General features: G+C 50.5%; 10 protein-coding genes across 10 annotated transcripts; 5 read left to right on the top strand and 5 right to left on the bottom strand.

Annotated features, from left to right (window-relative positions):
* Positions 1-446: 446 nt before the first annotated feature.
* On the bottom strand, positions 447-1,716 carry MRS44_015466 (uncharacterized protein; the record flags this gene model as incomplete). Its single annotated transcript, XM_065619224.1, has 5 exons — positions 447-756; positions 809-1,212; positions 1,271-1,332; positions 1,387-1,466; positions 1,688-1,716. 5 exons carry the CDS (start codon positions 1,714-1,716, stop codon positions 447-449), a joined length of 885 nt encoding a protein of 294 aa, XP_065475296.1.
* Positions 1,717-2,733: 1,017 nt separating this feature from the next.
* MRS44_015465 (uncharacterized protein) lies at positions 2,734-3,832 on the top strand (the record flags this gene model as incomplete). The annotated part of the gene is made up of 2 exons (XM_065619223.1): positions 2,734-2,736; positions 3,008-3,832. The coding sequence occupies 2 exons, from the start codon at positions 2,734-2,736 to the stop codon at positions 3,830-3,832; spliced, it is 828 nt and encodes a 275-aa protein (XP_065475295.1).
* Positions 3,833-4,013: 181 nt separating this feature from the next.
* MRS44_015464 (uncharacterized protein) lies at positions 4,014-5,146 on the bottom strand (the record flags this gene model as incomplete). The annotated part of the gene is made up of 2 exons (XM_046282164.2): positions 4,014-4,702; positions 4,759-5,146. 2 exons carry the CDS (start codon positions 5,144-5,146, stop codon positions 4,014-4,016), a joined length of 1,077 nt encoding a protein of 358 aa, XP_046130401.1.
* Positions 5,147-6,519: 1,373 nt separating this feature from the next.
* On the top strand, positions 6,520-7,575 carry MRS44_015463 (uncharacterized protein; the record flags this gene model as incomplete). The annotated part of the gene is made up of 1 exon (XM_046272892.2): positions 6,520-7,575. The coding sequence occupies one exon, from the start codon at positions 6,520-6,522 to the stop codon at positions 7,573-7,575; it is 1,056 nt and encodes a 351-aa protein (XP_046130402.2).
* Positions 7,576-7,794: 219 nt separating this feature from the next.
* MRS44_015462 (uncharacterized protein) lies at positions 7,795-9,868 on the bottom strand (the record flags this gene model as incomplete). The annotated part of the gene is made up of 5 exons (XM_065619222.1): positions 7,795-8,073; positions 8,121-8,934; positions 8,983-9,552; positions 9,610-9,634; positions 9,685-9,868. The coding sequence occupies 5 exons, from the start codon at positions 9,866-9,868 to the stop codon at positions 7,795-7,797; spliced, it is 1,872 nt and encodes a 623-aa protein (XP_065475294.1).
* Positions 9,869-10,457: 589 nt separating this feature from the next.
* On the top strand, positions 10,458-11,148 carry MRS44_015461 (uncharacterized protein; the record flags this gene model as incomplete). Its single annotated transcript, XM_046271142.2, has 2 exons — positions 10,458-10,877; positions 10,927-11,148. 2 exons carry the CDS (start codon positions 10,458-10,460, stop codon positions 11,146-11,148), a joined length of 642 nt encoding a protein of 213 aa, XP_046130404.2.
* Positions 11,149-11,906: 758 nt separating this feature from the next.
* MRS44_015460 (uncharacterized protein) lies at positions 11,907-14,668 on the top strand (the record flags this gene model as incomplete). The annotated part of the gene is made up of 3 exons (XM_046278743.2): positions 11,907-12,562; positions 12,612-12,736; positions 13,113-14,668. 3 exons carry the CDS (start codon positions 11,907-11,909, stop codon positions 14,666-14,668), a joined length of 2,337 nt encoding a protein of 778 aa, XP_046130405.2.
* Positions 14,669-16,112: 1,444 nt separating this feature from the next.
* Positions 16,113-17,893, top strand: MRS44_015459 (uncharacterized protein; the record flags this gene model as incomplete). The annotated part of the gene is made up of 4 exons (XM_046284196.2): positions 16,113-16,307; positions 16,355-16,778; positions 16,827-16,888; positions 16,940-17,893. The coding sequence occupies 4 exons, from the start codon at positions 16,113-16,115 to the stop codon at positions 17,891-17,893; spliced, it is 1,635 nt and encodes a 544-aa protein (XP_046130407.2).
* A 251-nt stretch (positions 17,894-18,144) lies between these two features.
* On the bottom strand, positions 18,145-18,435 carry MRS44_015458 (uncharacterized protein; the record flags this gene model as incomplete). The annotated part of the gene is made up of 1 exon (XM_065619221.1): positions 18,145-18,435. The coding sequence occupies one exon, from the start codon at positions 18,433-18,435 to the stop codon at positions 18,145-18,147; it is 291 nt and encodes a 96-aa protein (XP_065475293.1).
* A 38-nt stretch (positions 18,436-18,473) lies between these two features.
* Positions 18,474-19,972, bottom strand: MRS44_015457 (uncharacterized protein; the record flags this gene model as incomplete). The annotated part of the gene is made up of 2 exons (XM_046284197.2): positions 18,474-19,649; positions 19,697-19,972. The coding sequence occupies 2 exons, from the start codon at positions 19,970-19,972 to the stop codon at positions 18,474-18,476; spliced, it is 1,452 nt and encodes a 483-aa protein (XP_046130408.2).
* Positions 19,973-20,730: the final 758 nt, after the last annotated feature.

Raw genomic sequence — 20,730 nt, 5'->3', positions numbered from 1 at the left:
AGGGCCGAGGACCAGGACTGGATCTAGATGGGGCCTACAATGTTGTCAGCGGAAGATATGATGTCCAAAGTTCCGACCCGCAGAAACGAGTCAAGCCAGCTACACGGTTCACCGCAATTCCATCCAAGACTCCCGCCTTTGCCTTGACTTAAAATTGCATTTTGACTAGATTACGTATCTCCCTGTAGACTCCACGCTGCCAAGTTTAGCCTATCATCACACAGGTCTCAACAATCAGATCTGACCGGCCGGGCTGTTTACCTGAGAAATTACTACCTAATATATTATCCTTACGATTTAGTTTCCTGAAGCAGAAGGTTGTTAGAAAGGCCTAGTGGATGAGACATAGATTTATAATTCATGCTAATTATAGTATTAAGAATGTAGGAGATTAGCGTTGCAAAACAGGTTGTGGTTGAATTACTGGAAAAGAATTCGTCGTCTAATTACAACCGAGGATATGTTCCCCCTTTGCCAACCATTTGCAAAGCATCCTTGACACATTCAGCAGCATCCAAGGCCATGCCATAGCCTGCCTGAAACCCAGTCCCGCCAGCACCGTAATTATGAACAACAATTCGATCTTTTCCCGCGATGGACAGATGCTCTCGCTCCACCCGTGCACCACCTTCGCGCGACGGCCTCAAACCAGCAAAAACAGCCAACAGTTCAGGATTCCTTTGTCCAAGCTCTTGACTCAGTTCCTTTGTTCGTTCCAAGATGGAATCCGTTTCATACGAGTATCTTGAGCCATCACTAAAGAATAAATCAGCATACTCCCAGGACGACACTCTGGTAGCTGACCTACCTGCAACCCTTCTGCATATAACCGCCTAGGATAACATTTCCATTCGACTCAGGTCGAGGAATCACGTAGGTCTCATAGTTCTTTCCATGCCTCATGATATTTGACTGTACCCAGGGTGCTCTCGTCAGCAAGACCTGCCCTCTTGTTGGGTAGCATTTCGTATCTTGAACCCCGGGAAGTGACAAAGCCGCATTGCCAATGCAATTGAAGACAATGCTCGTGTTTAAGCTGCTAAAGCTAGCGTGGATAGAGGGTAGCCTTTGACGAAGAAAGCGCACGCCATACTGCGACTTGAGCCTCTCAACAAGGTACTGTAGATGTCGAGGGGCATTAATCGTAAGAGTCGTAAATGAGACACCAGCTTGCACTCCGGCGGGAAGATCCTCTTTAGGAACAATTTTGAACTAAATCGGAAGTCAGAAAAGTCAGGACAGCATAGGTATCGGCTGTAGGGTAACACACGTCCTCGAGGTATTCCGACATGGCCTTGATCTTGTCATGCGGCACAGCTTCATCCCAAAGCTCTGTAGATGGCGTGCGATGCACGAATGTCTCAGTTGGATTGTCCGCCAACTTACTCAAGTAAAGATAGCCGGCATGGTCCCACTTGAGAGCATTGAAATCGGCGCCTGAGATGGCGGAAAAGTTGCAACCAGCCCTAGTCATGTGTCAGTGCCATGTGTCTACTTGATCGAAGAAGCAAGAAACCTACCAAGGGGATGTGTATGTAACAGAGGTATCGCCAGGGAGGTGCTCGGCCACGACCGAAATGTGCTTGCCATATCCCTGCTCACTCAGCACCAAAGCCGTGTCGAGACCGATGATACCAGCGCGACGCGCCGTCAGTTGTGGCGATTGACAAGGACTTCTTACACTCACCCGATGATCACAATGTCGTCTACACCCATGATTTGCTTGTTTTCCTTGGAACAGATCAACAGGCTGACTGCAATACATAGCATCAAGCGTGGATTTATAACAACTGCCAGGGCCTGGAATTCATGACCGGCCCGGTTCCCAGATGCCGAAGCCGGCTTGCAACAACAGTACCGATCCCTCGACCAGTTCTCAATCAGAGCCTACCCGGCAAAGCAGGTGAACAAGAGTGCGGCTTCATTCTCACCTTACCGACCTTGGTTAAGCCACCCCGATCAATCTCTGAGAGATACGGTCTGGGCGGCGATCATGAAAATGAGCGGCAATGGCCATTTACAGTTAGTACAGACTGGCGTCACTGAGCCATTTGCAGGACTTGGTAGCTCACCGGGTTGCCGGCAACTATTTCCGAGTTAGAGATAGCCCCTGACTCGCCATAGCCATGTCACACGTGGCGGTCACGGATGTATGCATCCTACCTGTCACAGAGGTTGTGCGTCCTGCTGAAGCGCGAGAGACCAGATGACACTTACGGTGACTTGAAGGAAACTTTACATGGTGATAACTGACATGGACTTGGATTTGCTTTTCTTCCTGAGCTGGATAGTCTAAGCTAGCTCGCAGCAAGATACAGCAAGCATTCAGGTACTCTTCGCAAACTCGAATTTCCGAGCCAGCCAACACCCAATTGTGACACTGCCTACGGTCCCATCACATTTCTGGTGGAAGCACACGGTCCAATCCCCTGGCGCCGGGGCGTCTAAGCCACGCGGACATGCCAAAGCCCAGACATGATCCCCGAGATGCCTCATCATCTGGGCTGGCCCCTGGCCCAGGAATCCATCGAATGAGCCGAAGAGCAGGCCACCTTGGGTGTGACAGTGAAAGCACGAGTCGATCTCTGTACATCGATAAACGCCCTGAATTGTGGAGGTCTCAGGTTCTTCGGTTCGGGAAAGCCGAGAGGCTCTCAACGTTCGATTGTCCTCCAATCGTTGAATTGTGAGCGTGTCATCATTGACCGCCGCAAGCATATCCCGAGACTCGCCATGGTTTGTACCCGTGAGACTAATTGCCTCGGGATAGCCTGCATATGTAATGAGGAGCTCGCCCTGTGAGCCTGGTGCCACGGTGATGGCAAGTTGAGTGCTCTCGTCGAGGAATGTGCCAAGCCAAGCAGGTGACGGATTAACGGCTGCACCTGAGGGCTTTGGCAAATCGAGAGTGTAACCAAGCCATCTCAGATCTCACTTCGTGTTTGCAACTTGGATCAACGAAACTGGCTGGTCCGACGGCGTCACATGGTTTACTGGACTCGTCCAGGCCGCCTACGGCCTCACAGCATACGATGCCGTGATTCATATGGTGGAGGAGATTCCAGACCCTCGTCGAAATGCCCCAAAGGCAATCTATCTCAGCGTTGTCTGCAGCGCTGTTTCTGGCTTGATCTTTATGATCATTTGTCTCTTTTGTATTCAGGACATTGACGCCGTCATCAACACCCCAACCGGCCTCCCATTCATTCAGCTCGTCCAAGACGCCGTTGGTCTTAAGGGCTCCGCCATCCTGATTGGCCTTTTTATTTTCAATGGACTGGGCCAAGGCATCAGCGTGCTCACGACAGGCTCCCGCTTAACCTGGGGCTTTGCCCGCGATGCTGGTCTCCCCTGGTCGACATATTTTGGACACATCGATACCTACTGGAAGGTTCCTGCTCGCGCTCTATGGCTCCAGTGTGCTATTATTACTGCCATTGGGCTGCTGTACCTCTTCGCAAATACGGTCCTTGAAGCCATCCTGTCAGTTAGCACCATCGCCCTCACGGTTTCTTATATCATGCCCATCATGTCCCTTCTGATTGTGGGACGCGATACAATGACGCCCGGTCCCTTTCATTTGGGCAAATACGGACTGCTGGTCAACACCATCGCGGTTATTTACTGCTCAATCACTATCGTGTTTTTCTTCTTCCCGGGGACACCGAATCCCTCGACTGGCGACATGAATTATGCAATTGCCATTTTTGGTATAATGCTTGTTGTTGCTACTGCCTTTTGGTTTATCAAAGGCCGCAAGACATTCTTGCAGACTGAGGATGGAATTGAGCGGATCATTCTTGCCAGACGGATGGGAGCAGATGAGGTTTAAAAGGCAATGCCACCATGACAGATGCAGAAACCTGATAGCGAGGAAGAAGGCTTTTAGGTTGCTGGGGAGTGGTACTTGGGTGGGAACAAGGTTGTGCTTAACTATTTAGGATAGAAAAGATTCAGACACGAAGTAAAAGTAAGAGCATAAGAGGATCTGATTATTAAATAGTAAATAATATTTACTTCTGACTCTCCTTCAACTTAGCCGCTTGCTTTCCTTTCTGAGCGACCCATGACTTATAGTGATCGTCCAATGTCTCGGTCAGTGGGCGGTATGATATTCCAAGCTCCTTGACACCCCGTTCATTATCAACGGAGAACCGTATTCCAAGATTGGCGCGCATCCATTTGGGTGTCAAGCCGAATAGAGGCCCTACGATTCGCACCAGTGGAGTTGGTAGCAAGTGACGGGGAAGGGTCCATGGACGCTCGGCATGCGATCGGACGTGCTTGGAGATGTCGATAAATCTTGCCATCTGATTGTCAGTGATAATATATCTCCCACTCGCAGATGCGTTCTCTGCCGCTCTGATATGCGCTGTGACGACCTCCCTCACGTCAACGGTGCAGAAGTTCAAATCGGGCACGCCAAACCAAAGCTGTCCGCTAAACAGTTCATCTAGCAAGAAGAGACTCCCAGAATCGGACCCAGTTGTCAGTGACGGCCCCAGAACTAGTCCCGGGCAGATGACAACCATATCCCAGCGTGATTGAGCCTTTTGGATTTTCCACGCTTCCTTCTCGGCAAGGACTTTAGAATAGTGGTATGGGTTATGAGTAGCAGAGCTTGATTCATTGAAGTAGCTCTCATGTAGAATGTTATCCTTCATGCTTCTTACGTCGATATAATCCCCAAAAATTGCGCCAACTGAGGTCTGTCAGTAAACTGAAACAACATTAGGCTTGCAAAACTTGGCTTCTTACTAGTCGATGTCAAGACAACCCTTTTGACGCTTTCCGTGCTGTTCACGCTGTTCAACACATTTCGGGTTCCCTGTAGAGCGGGCTCGACCATCTCTTTCTGTCCATCCTTGATCTTCTCGGCCATCAGAAATGGGGAAGCAACATGATGAACTACCGAGCAACCTTGCATGGCAGTCTCAAACGAGCCTGGCTTTAGTAGATCTGCTTCGAAGAGCTCTAGTTTTTTGGGATATTTCTCTTGCAACCCTCGCAGCGGTTGGGCTTTTGGGACATTGTTCAAGCTGCGTACAGTAGTACGCACCGCATATCCGGCTTCCAGGAGCTGATGGACGAGATGGATGGCGATAAAGCCGCTGCCGCCGGTGATCAAGTGTGTCTGTGATGCCATTCTTCCCAAGTATAAGTGTCGTAAAGTGTCAAAGAGCCACCTATTACATCTCTTTAGTGTCAGAGAATCAAGACATATCAGCAGATATATGAGGCTGCCATACGCTCGGTGTCCGCGGGACAAGAGTGGAACGCGCTAAGATTTTATTAATCGGAAGTTGAAATCAACCCAGGCGTCCGTCGGCCATTCTAATTCGCCAATTCATACAACCGACAGGGGGGTAATCCAGCTTTAGCTTGCGTCACAGTGAAACCCCAGTATTCTCAACATTCAACCCCGCATCTGCGGCGCCCGCGGATGGCCGTGCTAGGTTAGGCTCTAAGATTCGAGGGGTTTCACCTGGGGATAAACGTGCTCTAATGGCTAATGTTTAAGTGTTCCTCGGCAAGGCGTTACGTATTCTCCAGCCAGTCAATCCGTTATAGCTTAGGAACAATCCCTAGAGGTCTAAACAAAAGTCCAAGACAGTTTAAGTATAGCCTATCTGGCTAGATGTGCCCTTCCCATTCAGCTACTCCACTTTCTACGCCATGACATTAAGAGGACATCCCGGATTTGGTGCCAGGGCCTCTGCAGTGAATTTGTTGATAGATAAGCCACGAACTCACAGTATTACTGTAACAATCACAAGGAGAAGGCCTCTGAGTAGTTGATGCCAGCGTTATGCCTTTGCTTCCTGCTGTGCATACAATGGCAACTGTATATGCTATTGCAGAGAAGGCAAGTGAAAACCTTACGCATTATTGTAAGCTTATTAACAACCGGAATAGGCAGCAGATACTACCAAGCTCTCATGGCCCAGTCTTAGGGCTCACTATCACGCCGTTGTTCACCGACGTGACAATCACCACTGTGTCGGTTTGCATCGTGACTGGAGACACCATGTGTTGTGACTTTGGGTAAATGGTGTTTGAACACAGAGGCATGGGGACACGTTTCATCACTTGCCATGGTCGAGAGGAACTCGAAAACAAGGTTTGTTGAGGCCACTGGGATTGTTCAAGTGACTTTAGGCTACAGCCGCAAACGTCAGCTGTCAATGCAAGATTGGTATCGCAGTGAAGCCAAGCCTACGGTATATCACATTAAAGTCATGAATTAAGGTGTAACTGTGCCTCTGCTGGCTTCGCCTGGCTCACCCGCTGGGTCTTTAGTCTTTACTCTTGCCTACAAACCTTCACCACGCCTGGCTTTTTCTCATTGCATCTGCACGTTCAATGTAAACTGACGCCAAAAACATTCGACCGGAAATCATTGAACATAAATAAGCTGAGAGGCCCCATGGATGTTCAGTTTCCAATCCAATTTCTACCTCAACCGCTTCTCTCATACCGCGCAACTTGCTTCTTTCTTCTACCTCTTCACCAATCAAGATGACGCTTCACGGCAGAAAGGACACTGTGCCCAATTTCGCAGCTTTAGTTTCCAACACCAAGACGACGGCCTCTAGCAGCCATGGATTTGAAAACACGCCGGTCTCGGCCCGCCAGAGTTCTCAGTCCCACCAAGCGCCCCAGATTGGCTGCCAAACGACGGAGAAACGAAAACAGCAAGACGACGACTTCTGGTCTATCATCGCGCTGGTTCTTGCTCTTTGTGCATGCGCAGCCTTTGCTTGTTTTGTCACTCATGACTCCATGAAAACGCCTCCGAGATGGCCCACAGCCAGTGCCGTCAGCGATATTGCCACGTCTCATAGCAACTGGCAGAAGGCCTATGGCATTAGCACTGAGCATGGAGACATCCCAAAACTTCTCAAATCTTGCGAAACGACCATGACGCACATGAGGGCCGCCATTAAGCATTCAGACATGCACAATCGCCAAAGTCTTGAACACGAAATGCAGGCCTTTTCTTTCGATACCGACGAAGTGATCAGCAAGTTTGTCGCGTGGGACAACGTAGCTCAGGTGGCAGTCGACGAAGTTCAGAATTTGAACAATCATGTCCTAAAAACCACGGCTTCAGGGAAGGATGTGGGCGACCTCATGGGAAAATTCAGACAACTACGCGGGCTGTTAAGCCAAGAAGGTCGCAGGATTGGCGGGCGTCTTCAACATCTCAAGGAGCAAAGGCCATGTCTTCTGGACAGTTTGGACACGGTCGGCGCGCACCTGCGAACCATTGCAGAACTCTTGCGTGATGAAGAGACGAGTCTTGATCGCGAGGACAAAGACTCCACGGAACGGGCAAAGGTACTTGAGGGGATGCTTCAGTTGGTAACAAGTACTCACAGGGTGATTAACCACCTGCAAATTACAGTCAAAACGTCTGGAAGGGGCTTGGAACGACTACGCCAGGCAGTTTGGGGAATCGAGGACAATTCGCGTTGCGACACCAGGGACATTCCACTGTGCTTGTACAACGTCCAAGCTGCCATCGACGGATTGGGGGATGTGTGGAAGCCTAATAAATCTGGATCCCAGTGAGGGGGAATGCAAAAGAGGGCGAGGAAGTAGGGGGTTGAGAACTGGGCAACCTCTCGACTGCGTGAGCTGCAACTTTGCTCGCCGTCATCATCGCTTTACGATATCCCGCCTGAGGAGCGGATAAGATTGGACTTGGTTAAAATAGAAATGGAATTCAGTTATTCAACTTAGTATCTCAAAGTCTAGAATGCAGTGATAACCGTCTATGAACAGTTCCATCTATTCAGAGACTGTTGAGCTGTCATCGTTGTCATCGTTGGCCGGCATCTCAACACCACGCTCAGACAAATACTTGGCAATCTCTGGCTCTTCTTGTGTACACATTTCGAGAGCTTCTTCATCAACGGTGCTGATATCCGCACCATACTCAAATAACAACTTAACAGACTCGACGCTCCCCCACACAATCGCCAGAGACAGTGGTGTTTCGCCATTCTCATCCACGGCAGACACGTCGCTGCCACAGGCGAGAAGAGCACGGAGGGTATTGCACTCTCCCTGGCTTTGTGCAGCGATGTGCAGTGCAGTTTGGCCATCATTGTTACGCCCTTCAAGCTCCCCCCTCGTTCTGCCAAGATGTGGATCAGCGGTGCCGAGTCTGATAGTTGCACGGCGAGGTGGAGAGGTCGAAAGCCGCGTGTGAAGCAATTCCAGTATTCAAAACTCTCTTCCAGTTCGTCGTAGATGACTTTGTCCTGGTATGGCCAAGCGTTGGCTGCTTGTAGATACGAATCGATTGACCCCTGGTTGGATGAAAGTACCATAAATTCGGATATGAAGGATTTGGGGATGTGCTGATGGAGATTGGGAGCCAACATCCTTGCGGCGTACCAGAGATATCTGTTGTTTGTCAAGCGATCTCGGAGCTCATTCGAGGATGCACAAGCTCCGTTGAAGAATTCAGGCTTGCATAGATAACGCATCTGTGCTGCCGTGCAAGGCTCTTCGTATTCTCTGCCAAACTCTTCATGCCGAAGATAATGCTCTAGAATAGGAGACCGAATGCGAATAGTTTGGTTGTCATCGCTAAAGTAATAAAGCCCAGCGCAAATCTCAATGATTTCCAAGGCGGTGTATGAAGATCCGTCTTGATGGAATATCTTCCAAGCGTTCAGGGCGTCTATTGCCATTGGTATCGTGAACTCATACCCGAACTCGCTGATTTTGACCAGGTGGTAGAGGACACAGCAGATCATGTCTCCCCATTTGCTTGATTTGATTTGTGCCATTATTCTGCGGCAAACTTGCTGCATAGTATCAGAAGTCGACTGCCCGTGAGCTGACGCGATCATTGTAGAAAGACTCTCAATCGCCTCTGAGGGTCTGGCACACAGGTGAGGCAGAGGCAGAGGCGGGAAGCTAAGAGAACCATGAGCATATGCAGTGAGAAGTGGCAGGGATACTTACACTCCGTCACAGGTGAGAGAACTCTCGGCCTCAAGTAATGCGTTTATCTTGGAGAGCTCCAGGGGAGAGAGCTCTTGGAAGGCATCTCGCAATTCAGAGGTCACATAATCTTTCAGGTCAACACTATCAGCCCCAGCCTCCACGATAGAGATCTCGAACTGAGCCATGAAAGCATCGGGAGGTGGATCACGACTGGTTATCAACACCTGGAACGAAGCCCTCTCTTCGTGGCCTCCACCAAGGACACGCATTAGTGCCTTCAAACTTTTGGTGGTTGCCTTGCCAATTCCATCCAAGACAACGAAGACGGTTCCAAACTCGGAGGCCAGTGTCCTCAGGATCGAATGAAGTTCGTCGTCATCAGTGTCAGAGAACTTGGCCAGGGCCCTTTTTAGAGTAGGGGAGGAGGTTGGCAGTTGAGATGCGAGCTGCCTGGCAACGGATGACAGTCGGAGGTTCCAATCGGCGATATTGCGGTGTTCGTAGCTTTTCTCGGCGTAGACGACAGCAACTGCAGAATTGTTTGCTCGGAACTTCTCATTTGACTGAATGTGGTTGACAACTTTTGAACTGAGTAAAGGTTAGCGATGCAATGCTCATATTAGACACCCGCCTCCGATGACACACCTCAGGAACGTCTTGCCAGTTGCGGCTGTCACATGTCAGTACTATCAGCCATAACCATCAATCCTGCACTCTTACTTGGACCAACGAGCCAGAGGAGCCGGGGACCCGTTCCATTCAGCCAACCTCGTATCTCTGAGAGGTCAAGAAACCATGAACACACTCCGGGAAGACGTGCAGAATCGAGTGCTCTCTGTCTGCCAGCAGCACGATCGCCGGGGTTCAGCTGTCTGATGATGCGATTGATGGCGGCGTCGTCCATTGTAGCAGCCAGTGCAGAGTTTGAACAATTGTTTGAGCGGCGTGCTGATGTATAATTCAAGTCTTGTTTCACGCCTTCAAAAGGGAGCGTGAATGAGACGGACAAGGGGATCTGCTGCCTAGAAAAGTGGGCTGCTCAATGTCTGGCATGATGTTGGGCCCGTGAATTGAGCACTTCTACTTTTGGACCAACACAATGGTCTTGACTTCTAAACGCAAAGGTTGCCCATTTAGGACGGGCGCGTGGGTAGTCGTCACATCCCACTAATGACTGCGTCTCAGATGTTAAGCCACCACGTCAATCCAGCTGGGAATAGCTTCATTACTCAAGCATCTTATCAATCGTATTTCGCAATACACCCCACGCAACTTTAGTTCCGATCACCACCGGAATTTGCTGACAAATATTGACATGTGCCCAACCAACATCCAATGAGCAAAGATATCCTTACCAAGAGTCTAGCCCGATCTACCCCTCACGTCAAGATAAAACGTGCTCAAGCCTCACGCCCTCCAAAAACAGGACGAGTATAAGAAGCTGAGAACTGTTCTCATACTTGTGACTATTCGCAGACTCAAGCAACGTCATCATGTCTCCTCCAACAAAATATGCCGTCGCTCTCTTCCGGGGCTTCCAAGCCCTCGACGTCTTTGGCCCTATAGATGCCTTGAACTACATGTCGAGGAACCAGCCACTCTCACTCTCCATACTTCACACTTCACTCGAGCCCGTCACGACGCTAGTTGATTCGACTCCTGGGCGAATCGGACAGAGTGTAGTTCCAACGCACACTTATGACACCGCGCCGGAGGATATTGAGGTCCTGTTGGTGCCTGGCGGCATGGGAACGAGAGACCCAGAGAACATCACCAGAGTGAGACAGTTTATCAAGGAGAGGTATCCGAAGTTGCGATACCTTCTGACGGTTTGCACGGGAAGTGCTATCGCCGCACAGTCGGGCGTCCTCGATGGCAGGGAGGCAACGTCAAACAAGAGATCGTTCTCTTGGGTAAGTGCCCATACTCTTTCGTAGGGCCTCTTCACTAACCTATCAATAGGTCGTGTCTCAAGGACCAAACGTCAAGTGGGTAAAGGAAGCAAGATGGGTTGTGGACGGCAACATCTGGACATCATCCGGCATTTCGGCCGGCATCGACATGATCTTCGCCTTTATTGCCAAACAGTACGGACAGACTGTGGCGGACGATACGGCGATCGGCTCGGAATATGTACGCAACACGGATTCTACGGCTGATCCTTTTGCCAAGTATGCGGGATAGGCGACACGGCAAGGCGGCAATGTGGAGGCCCAACACCCCGTGTTGTACGCGGGCTGCAATTATCGTGGAGATACCAGCAGTGCCAAGACACAACCTCCTACTTCTGTGTGAGAGCTTCACGCAGTTTCCTCATTTGTACAAGAGAAAACACTCCCCCAGTCGGACCGGCTTCCTTCGGATATGCCGTGTCACATAGCAAGTGGATATCACAAATTCCTGTCTCACCCATCCCGCGCAATGTCTCGGGGAAGCCGCTCTCTTTGCCGTCTTGGTATGTGATTTGCAACGTGTTGGTTCAAGTGCTTATCAGAAAATTCTACGCGAGGTAGGCTATTGAGAAGTCGAGAACCAATATCTGACACCAATGTGATTCAAGATATCGGCAACGGGGTGGCAGTTGGGCTTATTGGTTCGCTTGGCGTTGTGGCTGGCTGTCGTGCCTTGAACAGGCTAGACACGCCAGGGTCATCCACACCTCAGCTCAAGGGATGTGCTTGGAAAGGGACCTTGGTAGGTGGGGGCAAGGTGTTGGTGGACAGAAGGTTGTGCGACAAGGGGCGGATAAATACATTGACGGCCCTCCCGTCTCTCACTTCTTGTTTTCGTCGGCTGTGCTTTCATTACCTCGATTTAGCCCTGCTTTCCGCTTCAAGTCAAATGCCAAGATGCAGGAATCAACCATACACAACATGTCTCGGGGGCTGTGTCGCCTTCTACAGACGCTCTTGCGGCAAGGACGCGGGATCGCTGACGTTATCATGGCTTCCATCCCGCAAAATACAGTACTCAGACGTATCCTCGGACCTCTAGCAATCATTGGCACATGCTACGGCCTTAATAGCCTTCTCAACAGACTCGTCCTTAATACACGAACAGGCGCCCATCTATGGGACTGGAAGAAAGAGATAGTTCTAATCACGGGAGGCAGCGGTGGAATGGGATCTCACATGGTCAATCAGTTTGCTCGAAGGAACGTCCAAGTTGTATCGTTTGACATCCAACCACCAAAGCATGCTCTACCAGCCGACGCACGCTTTTACGAAGTGGATGTTACTTCACCAGATGCGATACACGAGGCGGCAGAAAAGATCCGTCGGGATGTTGGCGAGCCGACTGTCCTCATCAACAATGCGGGAGTTGTACTCGGCAAGGATATCCTCAGCTGCAGCAAAGATCAGGTCAAACACATGTTCGATGTCAACATTCTTGCGCATTTTTGGCTTTCACAGGAGTTCCTACCGTCAATGATCAAGCAGCAGCACGGTCATGTTGTCACCATGGCCAGCATCGCGAGTTTCATCACGATTGCTAGCAATGTCGACTACAGTTGCACGAAAGCCGGATTGACAGCATTTCATGAGGGTCTGGCGCAAGATTTGAAGCATAGATACAACACTAGGAACGTTCTTACGAGGTAAGCATGACGCTATTCCTTCCCCGCGTCTCCGCTCACGGCATTTCAGCATCATTTACCCCTACTGGGTCCGCACACCTCTCATCCAAAACCTCACCGCGCACCCAACTTTCCATGACCCCCTTGATGAGCCAGACAAGGTTGCCAAAGTTGTTGTCGATCACGTGATGGAATGTAAGAGCGGACGGGTCGTGCTCCCTGCCTACGGCGTTTTACTAGCCGGCCTCACTGGATTTCCTTTGTGGCTGCAGGAGTTGATCAGGGACAGCAAAGCAAACGTTCTGCGCGATACCACGTTTTAATACATGATTCTGTTTTAATGTCTAGTGACAATGAGATACAGGATGAACTTAGTCGAATTGTGGTGAATTACGTCAATCAGTGGTCGGTTCGGCCGTTGACAGTGCCAGCGCTTTGTTGCCGTGATGCAGCTGCCCACCGAAAAAAAACAAACACGCAAACATTCACCGGAACAAACCTCTCTTTTCTTCTCTCTTTCTTGTCAGGCTACTTCTGCATCTCATCTCCGCACTCTCACGACACACAGCAGCCACGGCTCTTGACATGGCCTCCGCCGAGAAGGACGCCTCGCCAGCGGCGCTCGAAAAGCTCCCTGCAGAGGTCTTGTTGGAGATATGCAAGCTTCTCTGCGATCACTGCAGTCTCGAGAAACCCGCAACGGACCTATCGAACCCATCCGGAATCAGAACCCGATCGCCCCTCGCTCTCCACGCCTTGTCACGAACATCGAGTCGCTTGCGCTCTATTGCCCGGCCCATTCTATATCATGATGTCGGCGGCACTGTACCCTTTTTCGAATGGTTCTCCAGTATCTCCCGCGACCGGGAGCTCGCAGAGTCTGTCAAGACATTGCAGTTGGGCCACGTTGGGCGGTGGGAATCATCTCAGGTAGTGCACGCCATACAGGTCTCCCGCGGTCTCAACCTGGGTATTCACGATGACGGGGACGTCAAATTTGCCCTCGAAAGTCGTTTCGAGCTCTCTCTCGCCATTTCTCAAGTCTATGACGAAGTCACGATGGCCTTGTGCCCCAACGTTGAGACCATGTTGTTGACCATTACCGACTGCAACGGGGGCGGCGAGGCGACAGAGCTGCACCATTTTGCGAAACGCTTGGGATCCCTTGAGGATGCTGCCAAGCTGAAAAGGTTACAGCACCTTACTCTCTGCAGCTATGCAGCAGATTCCTTCAGTATCCGCAACCCTGCTGTTCGGGTGATTCTCAGCGCAGCACCGGCATTGCGCAAACTCGTTCTCGTGGGAACGTCGTGGACCGGGAATCGTCATATTCCACGCCCTTTCTACATCAACAACTTTGTGCCAGCACTGCGCAATCTCACCACGTTGGAGCTTATCAACTCCAAGATCGAGTACGACTGGGATGGCCCCGAACAGAACTGGAATGGCCGTGAATACCGGACATTTGCGAAGGTGATCGAAATGGCCGAGAACCTGAAGCACTTTCGGTACCTTTCGTGCATCAAGGATGATGGAATTGATCATATACCCCCAGCCTACCTCCTCAAGGCGCTCAGCCCCCGATGCGAAACCCTGGAAGCCATCGAAATCAGCACCGACGACATGACAGACTATGGAGATAGCAACCCTACGTACCCATACCTGATGGTTGACAGATCCAAGCTCGAACATTTTCACAGCCTTCACACGCTCCGGTTGGACGAGACCTGTTTCTGCGAGCACGTTGATTTTTATGATTTGGACACCCCTGAAGATATTGATTGGTACTGCATCCATCATATGCTTCCTCCCGCTGTCAAACACCTCACCATCGGAATGGATTCCGATCTTCGCACGGTGCTGAACGATATCCTCTGGTTGGGAACTGCAGCAGTAGATGGGAATTTCCCAGCCCTTGAGACTGTCCACGTCATTTTACAGTACGGCCCCGACAACGAGACAGCCAGGCCTGCAGTGCGGAAAAGGGCGGCTTCTGTACTGGACTTGTTGGAGGAGAGCTTCGAGGGCTCTGGAGTCAAGGTATCTGTTGATCCGGTACCAAAGATTTGCTCGGAACATGGCTCAGACAGTGAATGGGAAACAGAGGTTGGCTCGGATGATGAATGATTGTGGGACAGGCTTGGTAGTTGGTCTTTGAGTTCGATCATGTTGTTTGGGAACGGGGACATGTTGTCGCTGGTTTGTGTATGAGTACATGGGCAACGGTCACGCCTATCACGGGTATCACACGATGGACAGAGGGACTGATCCTTGAGGGGTGTTGTATAAGTAAATGTATTTAACTTCTTCTACATGGACTACCCCAAGAGGCTTCATGGGATCTTGACTTGTGATCTCGTTGTTTTTTGCACATACCAAGGCCTTGTCGCAACTCTATGGCACGTGAGACATCCAGCCTCTATGGCAATCAACAGGGAAGCTCTACTACTGAAGACCGCTTGTGTAGCTGTGCTATTAAATGGCCAGCCTATAAGACATGGATGACAAGGAGAAGTGGTTTTGGAAAGTCACAATGCTACCTGTTGGAGAGATGAGTTTGCAGGGCGAGGCTTTCTATTCGCTTCCACGTAGCCATTTCCGGCAACATACGATTCTCCTCACATCTCTCAGGATCTTCGGACCAGTCATACGGGCCAAAGCGGCAGTTTTGACAAAAGTCGGAGTCCGAAATGCGGCTCGCATCGCCAACCTATCGTCCAGGCTGCTGACACTTTGCTTCGTACTCCTTCTATGTCAGGCAAAGCGCAGGATTTACTGCAGGGGTCTAGATCAAGGTTATTCCGGTAGGGCCGTGTGCAGAATCTTGCCTAGTCTCCGAATCGCCGCTTAATTGCTAGAGATGCAGTCAGCAGCCAGCTTGGTGATCCCTGCTGGCGAAAGGCGAGATTTGGCGGATCTGCATTCCATTGCGGCACTGAGATCAGGTATTCAGCGCCCTGTCCTACCTCATGATGGCGACGATAATGCCAGTCCAGCTGAATCAAGAAGCTCACATTTTTAAGTGACACCAGCAGGTAAGCCTATCCCTGTGTAACAATTCATTTTCTTCATCGAGCCAGTTATCGTCGATGCGGAGCGAAGCTAGCGGTGTGGCGGGCTCAACGGTCGACCCGCCAAGCCAAGCCGGTGCTTCAAGTTCTGCAGGGCTTTCGGAGCTCAAATGGCGAAGACCCGTCATCAGCTTTACCCCGTATCCGTACTCGGACAGATTACCGTAGGGCTGGCCAAGGGATGCGCAACTTTCCTACGGAGTATCTAGGTTCCATGGCAATTGGCCCCCAACTCACCCAGGCAAAGCAATTACGTTTCGTCCCTGGGACAATTCCCGCATGTCCTTGGCGATCTTAAGAGAGGCATTGGGAAAGCGCTTGGGCCACAAATCTGAGTGGCTTTTCTGTCTCCTGCAAGCCTTCTGGGGCATTGCTACGCTGTGAGATTAACCAGGTCCCGGCTTGCTACCTGGATTGTTTCTGAGAGAGGATGGTACAAAAGCCATGGATGCCCTATTCTTGGGTGTTTGTTCTAGGCCCTCAACTGCCATTCAGCCAACATGATTCCTCCTTCCGCTAGTTCTTTGTTGGCTTTCGGTGCCGTGGTGTCAACGGCTTGGGCTGCCACTGACCCTGTTCTGGAGCCTAAGAACTTTGATGTTGCTGATGCACTTCTTGATCTTGGCGTCGATGTGAATGAGATCCCTGCCTTGGCAGAGGACTCAAAGCGATCGACCGCTGGGTGTGCTGCTGCTGTAAGTATTAAAAGTACCACGATGCCCGTCTTATCTAACTTCAATAGTGCAAATCACTCAAATTCCTCTATGGTGATGCGGCTGTAGAGACAAAAGGTGAAGTCGCGTATGAGGCTTTCACAAGCTCATACTGGTCCGCAAACCAAGGCGATGTCGATCCCCAATGCATCTTCAAACCATCAAAAGCAAAAGATGTATCCGTCGTTGTTCTGCTGTCCCGCCTGACACAATGTCCCTTTGCGGCCAAGAGTGGTGGCCACGCAGCCATGGCTGGCGCGTCCTCGGCTGAGGGCGGCATCACCATTTCATTCACCAACCTGAAGGGTATCAGCCTCTCCAAGGACAAGAAGATTGCTTCTATCGAGCCTGGAAACACCTGGGGTCCCGTGTTTGAGAAGCTTTCCGAGTCGGACGTTACTGTTATCGGAGGACGGCTGTCCAACATCGGTGTTGGAGGGCTCACGACAGGAGGTATGGCTCTTCGCGTCTCTATGTCGGACCTTGACTAATCTCTTGCAGGTGGTATCTCCTACTTCTCCAACCTACACGGCTGGGCTTGCGATAACGTTGACAGTTACGAGGTAAGAGGCCCTGCTTGCTCACATTAATACTGATTCTAACCGATCATCTAGGTTGTCCTTGCCAATGGTGCCATTGTCAAAGCCAGTGCCAAGAAGCACAAAGACCTCTACTGGGCCCTCCGCGGGGGCGGCAACAACTTTGGTCTCGTCGTCAAGTTCAACCTCAAGACCGTTCCCCTTCCCGGTGGTCAGATGTGGGGAGGCAATCGAGCCTTCACCGAGGACAAGTTCCCTGAACTCACCAAGGCCGTCGTGGGCCTCGTCAACAACTCTCCCAAGGATCCCAAGGCTGGATTCTGGGCGGTCTGGGGAGCTTTGAACGGCACAAAGCTTGGTCTTCCTACTCTTTACTACGCTGAGCCTGATGGTGGTGACGCAGAGATTTGGGATGAGATTGATGCAATTACGCCTGTTTCTGATACTACTGGGAACAAGGATCTTGGTGCGTGGGCTAAGGAGAACATGGAGGGTGCGCCTATCGGTCTGCGGGAGATGTACTATGTCATCTCTACCAAGGTTGACAGCGGCATCGTCGACTTCTTCAAGGATCTCTTCTTCGACAAGCTTCCTGAGGTCGAGAAGATTCCTGGAATTTTCCCCAACATCGTTGTTCAGGGCATCACCACTCCTCAACTCAAGAAGATGCAGACCAACGGAGGGAACGCACTCGGTCTTGATGTTAAGGATGGACCCGTTCTCATTGTTCAGCTCTGCGCCATGTGGCTGAACAAGTCCGACGATGAGGCCATCTACAAATGGATGTCGGATATTATGAGAAAGACCAAGGAGGAGTCCAAGGCTCGAGGTGTGGACAACGATTATCTCTACATGAACTACGCGAGCCAGTTCCAGGATGTCGTCACCAACTACGGTGCAGAGAATAAGGCCAAGCTCAAGAGTATCTCGAAGAAGTATGATCCTCAGCAGGTCTTCCAGGTGTTGCAGCCGGGATACTTTAAGCTGGAGGGAGCTCCAGTGCCTAACTCTAAGTACTTCTCGCACTAGATAGTCTTATTTACAGCATACTTTGTAGTTCACCCTTGTTCAAGGGCGTAAATATCACATTCTTGGTCCATAATTTTCGCTTTATTCCACTTCTACGACAGATTTGTGCGTACTCCTGCATCACCAAGTCCGGGTACCTACCAAGGTTCTCAAAGAAGAGACAGATTCCAAGGAAAAGGTTTGACATTAAAGCAGCACGCTGGTCTATCTAGACATTAAGTTGTGTGAGTACTCGATGACTGTGGTACCTGTTAAGCCACAGCCCCTGTATCCTTCACGGCCTCTTTACCCAACCTTTGGTGGTCATTGCAAATACTAGCGACAACACCCAGACCAGCACCTGCAATAGCAATAGCAAATGTGAGCTTGAGGCCCGTCATGTACGAAGCAACTATGCCAACGACTTCAGAGGAAGAAAAGACGTCGCGAATCTCGGTTGCTCCAGTTTGGACGACGGTTTGAACACCGATACCAGGGACATCGCTAGGGAGGGTCCTGATCATGCTGTTCACAAACGCAGCCTGTGCGGCAGAATTGAACATGGTGCCGCCAAGGCATTGGAACACTGAATAAAGTTAGCCTAGACCTTCTTTCTTTGATGTGGTGACTTGCGTAAGATCATTGCTGTGACTGATGATATATCCTGGGCGGCCACACTGGCCTGGGAAACGATGATGGGGACCTGAAGGGCGACACCCCAACCAATGCCCCCGAGAATCTGATATCCGATCCACTCGCCCATGCTTGAATCAACGTCGAGAGTATACAAGAGCCCGGCGCCAATGACAGCCAGAGTCGAGCCAAAGATTATGACCGGAACGCCATGGCCCGTGGCACTTATGAAGATGCCAGAGACAATCATAGAGATTGTGACTGCGAGAATAAGAGGTAAGTTCTTGACTCCCGACATAATAGCAGTCGAACCACCCACGCTCTGGAAGTAGATTGGTAGGTAGTAGATGGTCAGATAGTATGGGCCACCGAAGAAGAAGATGAACATGGTGCTCATGCCGATAGCTCTCTTCTTGAACAGACGAGGGACAATCATGGCTCTCTCGTCCAGACGCCATTCCCATCCCACAAAGGCAGCTCCGATGGTGACAAAGCCGACAAGTAGACCAATGACAGTCTTATCGTCCCAGGGGAGACTCTGTCCACCGTACTGAAGGGCCAAGAGATAGCAAAGCGTCGCGCCGACAAGAATGCAGGCACCAACAAGGTCCATCTGCAATAGCCTCTCTGGCCAGCTCGCAGCGACAGGGCGCGCACTGCTGGGGGCTTGGAAGAACAGGACGATGATGGCGGCACCAAGACCTCCGACCGGGAGATTGATCCAAAAGCACCAGCGCCATGATACCTTGTCGGAAAAGACGCCGCCAACCAATGGTCCGATAACAGAGGCGATACCATAAGAGGCACCAATAATACCCGTATAGCTAGCACGTTTTTGAGGCTCAGCGACAAAAGCAATGATGGTATAAGCACCGGTACCAATGCCAGCGGCCCCGAGGCCGTTTATAGCTCGTCCGATGATAAACGTAGTCGAGTCGCGGGCGACGGCACAGATCAGGCTACCGAGCTCAAAGACGAAGACGGACGCGAGGAACGTGAACTTGAGGTTGAAGTACTTGTAGGCTTTTCCCCAAGAGGATTGGAAGCCACCGTTGGTCATAAAAAAGGCGGTGCTGTACCAGGAGACTTTGTCGAGGCCGCGGAATTCGTCCGTGATATTAGGGATGGCGGTTGCGACGATTGTCTATGGAGGTTAGCTAAGGTTGGTTACTGGGAGGTGGAGTAATGTACCATGTCAAGAGAGGCTAGAAAAATGCTGAGGCCGAGAGCAAGAAGAATAAAGAAGAGCCTGAAACCCGTAGGGTACTCCTCTGTAGTCGTGTCGTCCTTTTCGCTCGTCGAAGATTCATCGTCGTCTTTGGGAGTGGCTCCATTTATGTTGGTGTTGGAGGTAGATCTTGTAGAAGAAGAGTCGCTGGAGATGATATTTTTCTCGTTCGTTTGTTCCATGCTTTTAGTGTCACCAATTGTTTTGTCGCCCCCCGAAGGGGTTTGCGAGCGTGTCATTGTCGAGCCTCAGAGCAGAATATGCTTCCAAGCTACGACTGAGGCCTCTGATGGATAATGCGATGATCTTCTTGTGTGTTCCATGGCGATGAGGAGATTCCATATCTTATAGAAAAAGTTGATTTTGTTGAAAAGAAGGGGTAGTTGAATATCTCGAGTTGAGGTTACATTTCTGTGGCTGAGAGTAATTATGAATGCATAATCCCCAAGGGCTAATCATATCGCGAGCCAACGCCAAGTTATGCAAAGCAGATCAACCCAAACGGGACATGGCGTCCATGAGTCATTTCGATTCACACTTGATGTTGAACTGCGAGATGAGGAATTGACGCAGGATGAGTCGAAATGGCCAAATATACGTTTTAGAAAAGAATCAAATGCGCAAAGTAACGCCTTGGCACCGAGTCTTCATGTTGGCCTTTTCCATCATCGCGCATCATACAGCAAACCATCAGTCTTAAGCTGATATAGGTTAGGTCCTCATTGCCTGCAACAGCCTTTCTCAACAGCAGGCCATTCAGCACTACATGACCATCAGGTAAACTTGGCTGACTGGCCATCTCTTTGCTTGCACAAGCAGGTAATTCAACGAGAATAATGGATAGCAACAAGTTTACTGAGTTGCTTCTTGCATTCTTTGGTCCTGTGCTTGACACTCTCCTTCGCTGAGAAGAGAAATCCAATCATTTTCAACACCAACCGCGTCTATCCCTTGCTGTCTCTTCGTCGCCAACGACAATGTAACCTGTGTCAAAGAG

This window comes from Fusarium solani (assembly GCF_023522795.1).
Source record: "Fusarium solani strain SB1 chromosome Unknown bctg00000011, whole genome shotgun sequence".
NCBI classification, from domain to species: domain Eukaryota; kingdom Fungi; phylum Ascomycota; class Sordariomycetes; order Hypocreales; family Nectriaceae; genus Fusarium; species Fusarium solani.
Note: the sequence above shows the minus strand (reverse complement) of the source record. Positions and strands in the feature narration are given on the sequence as shown.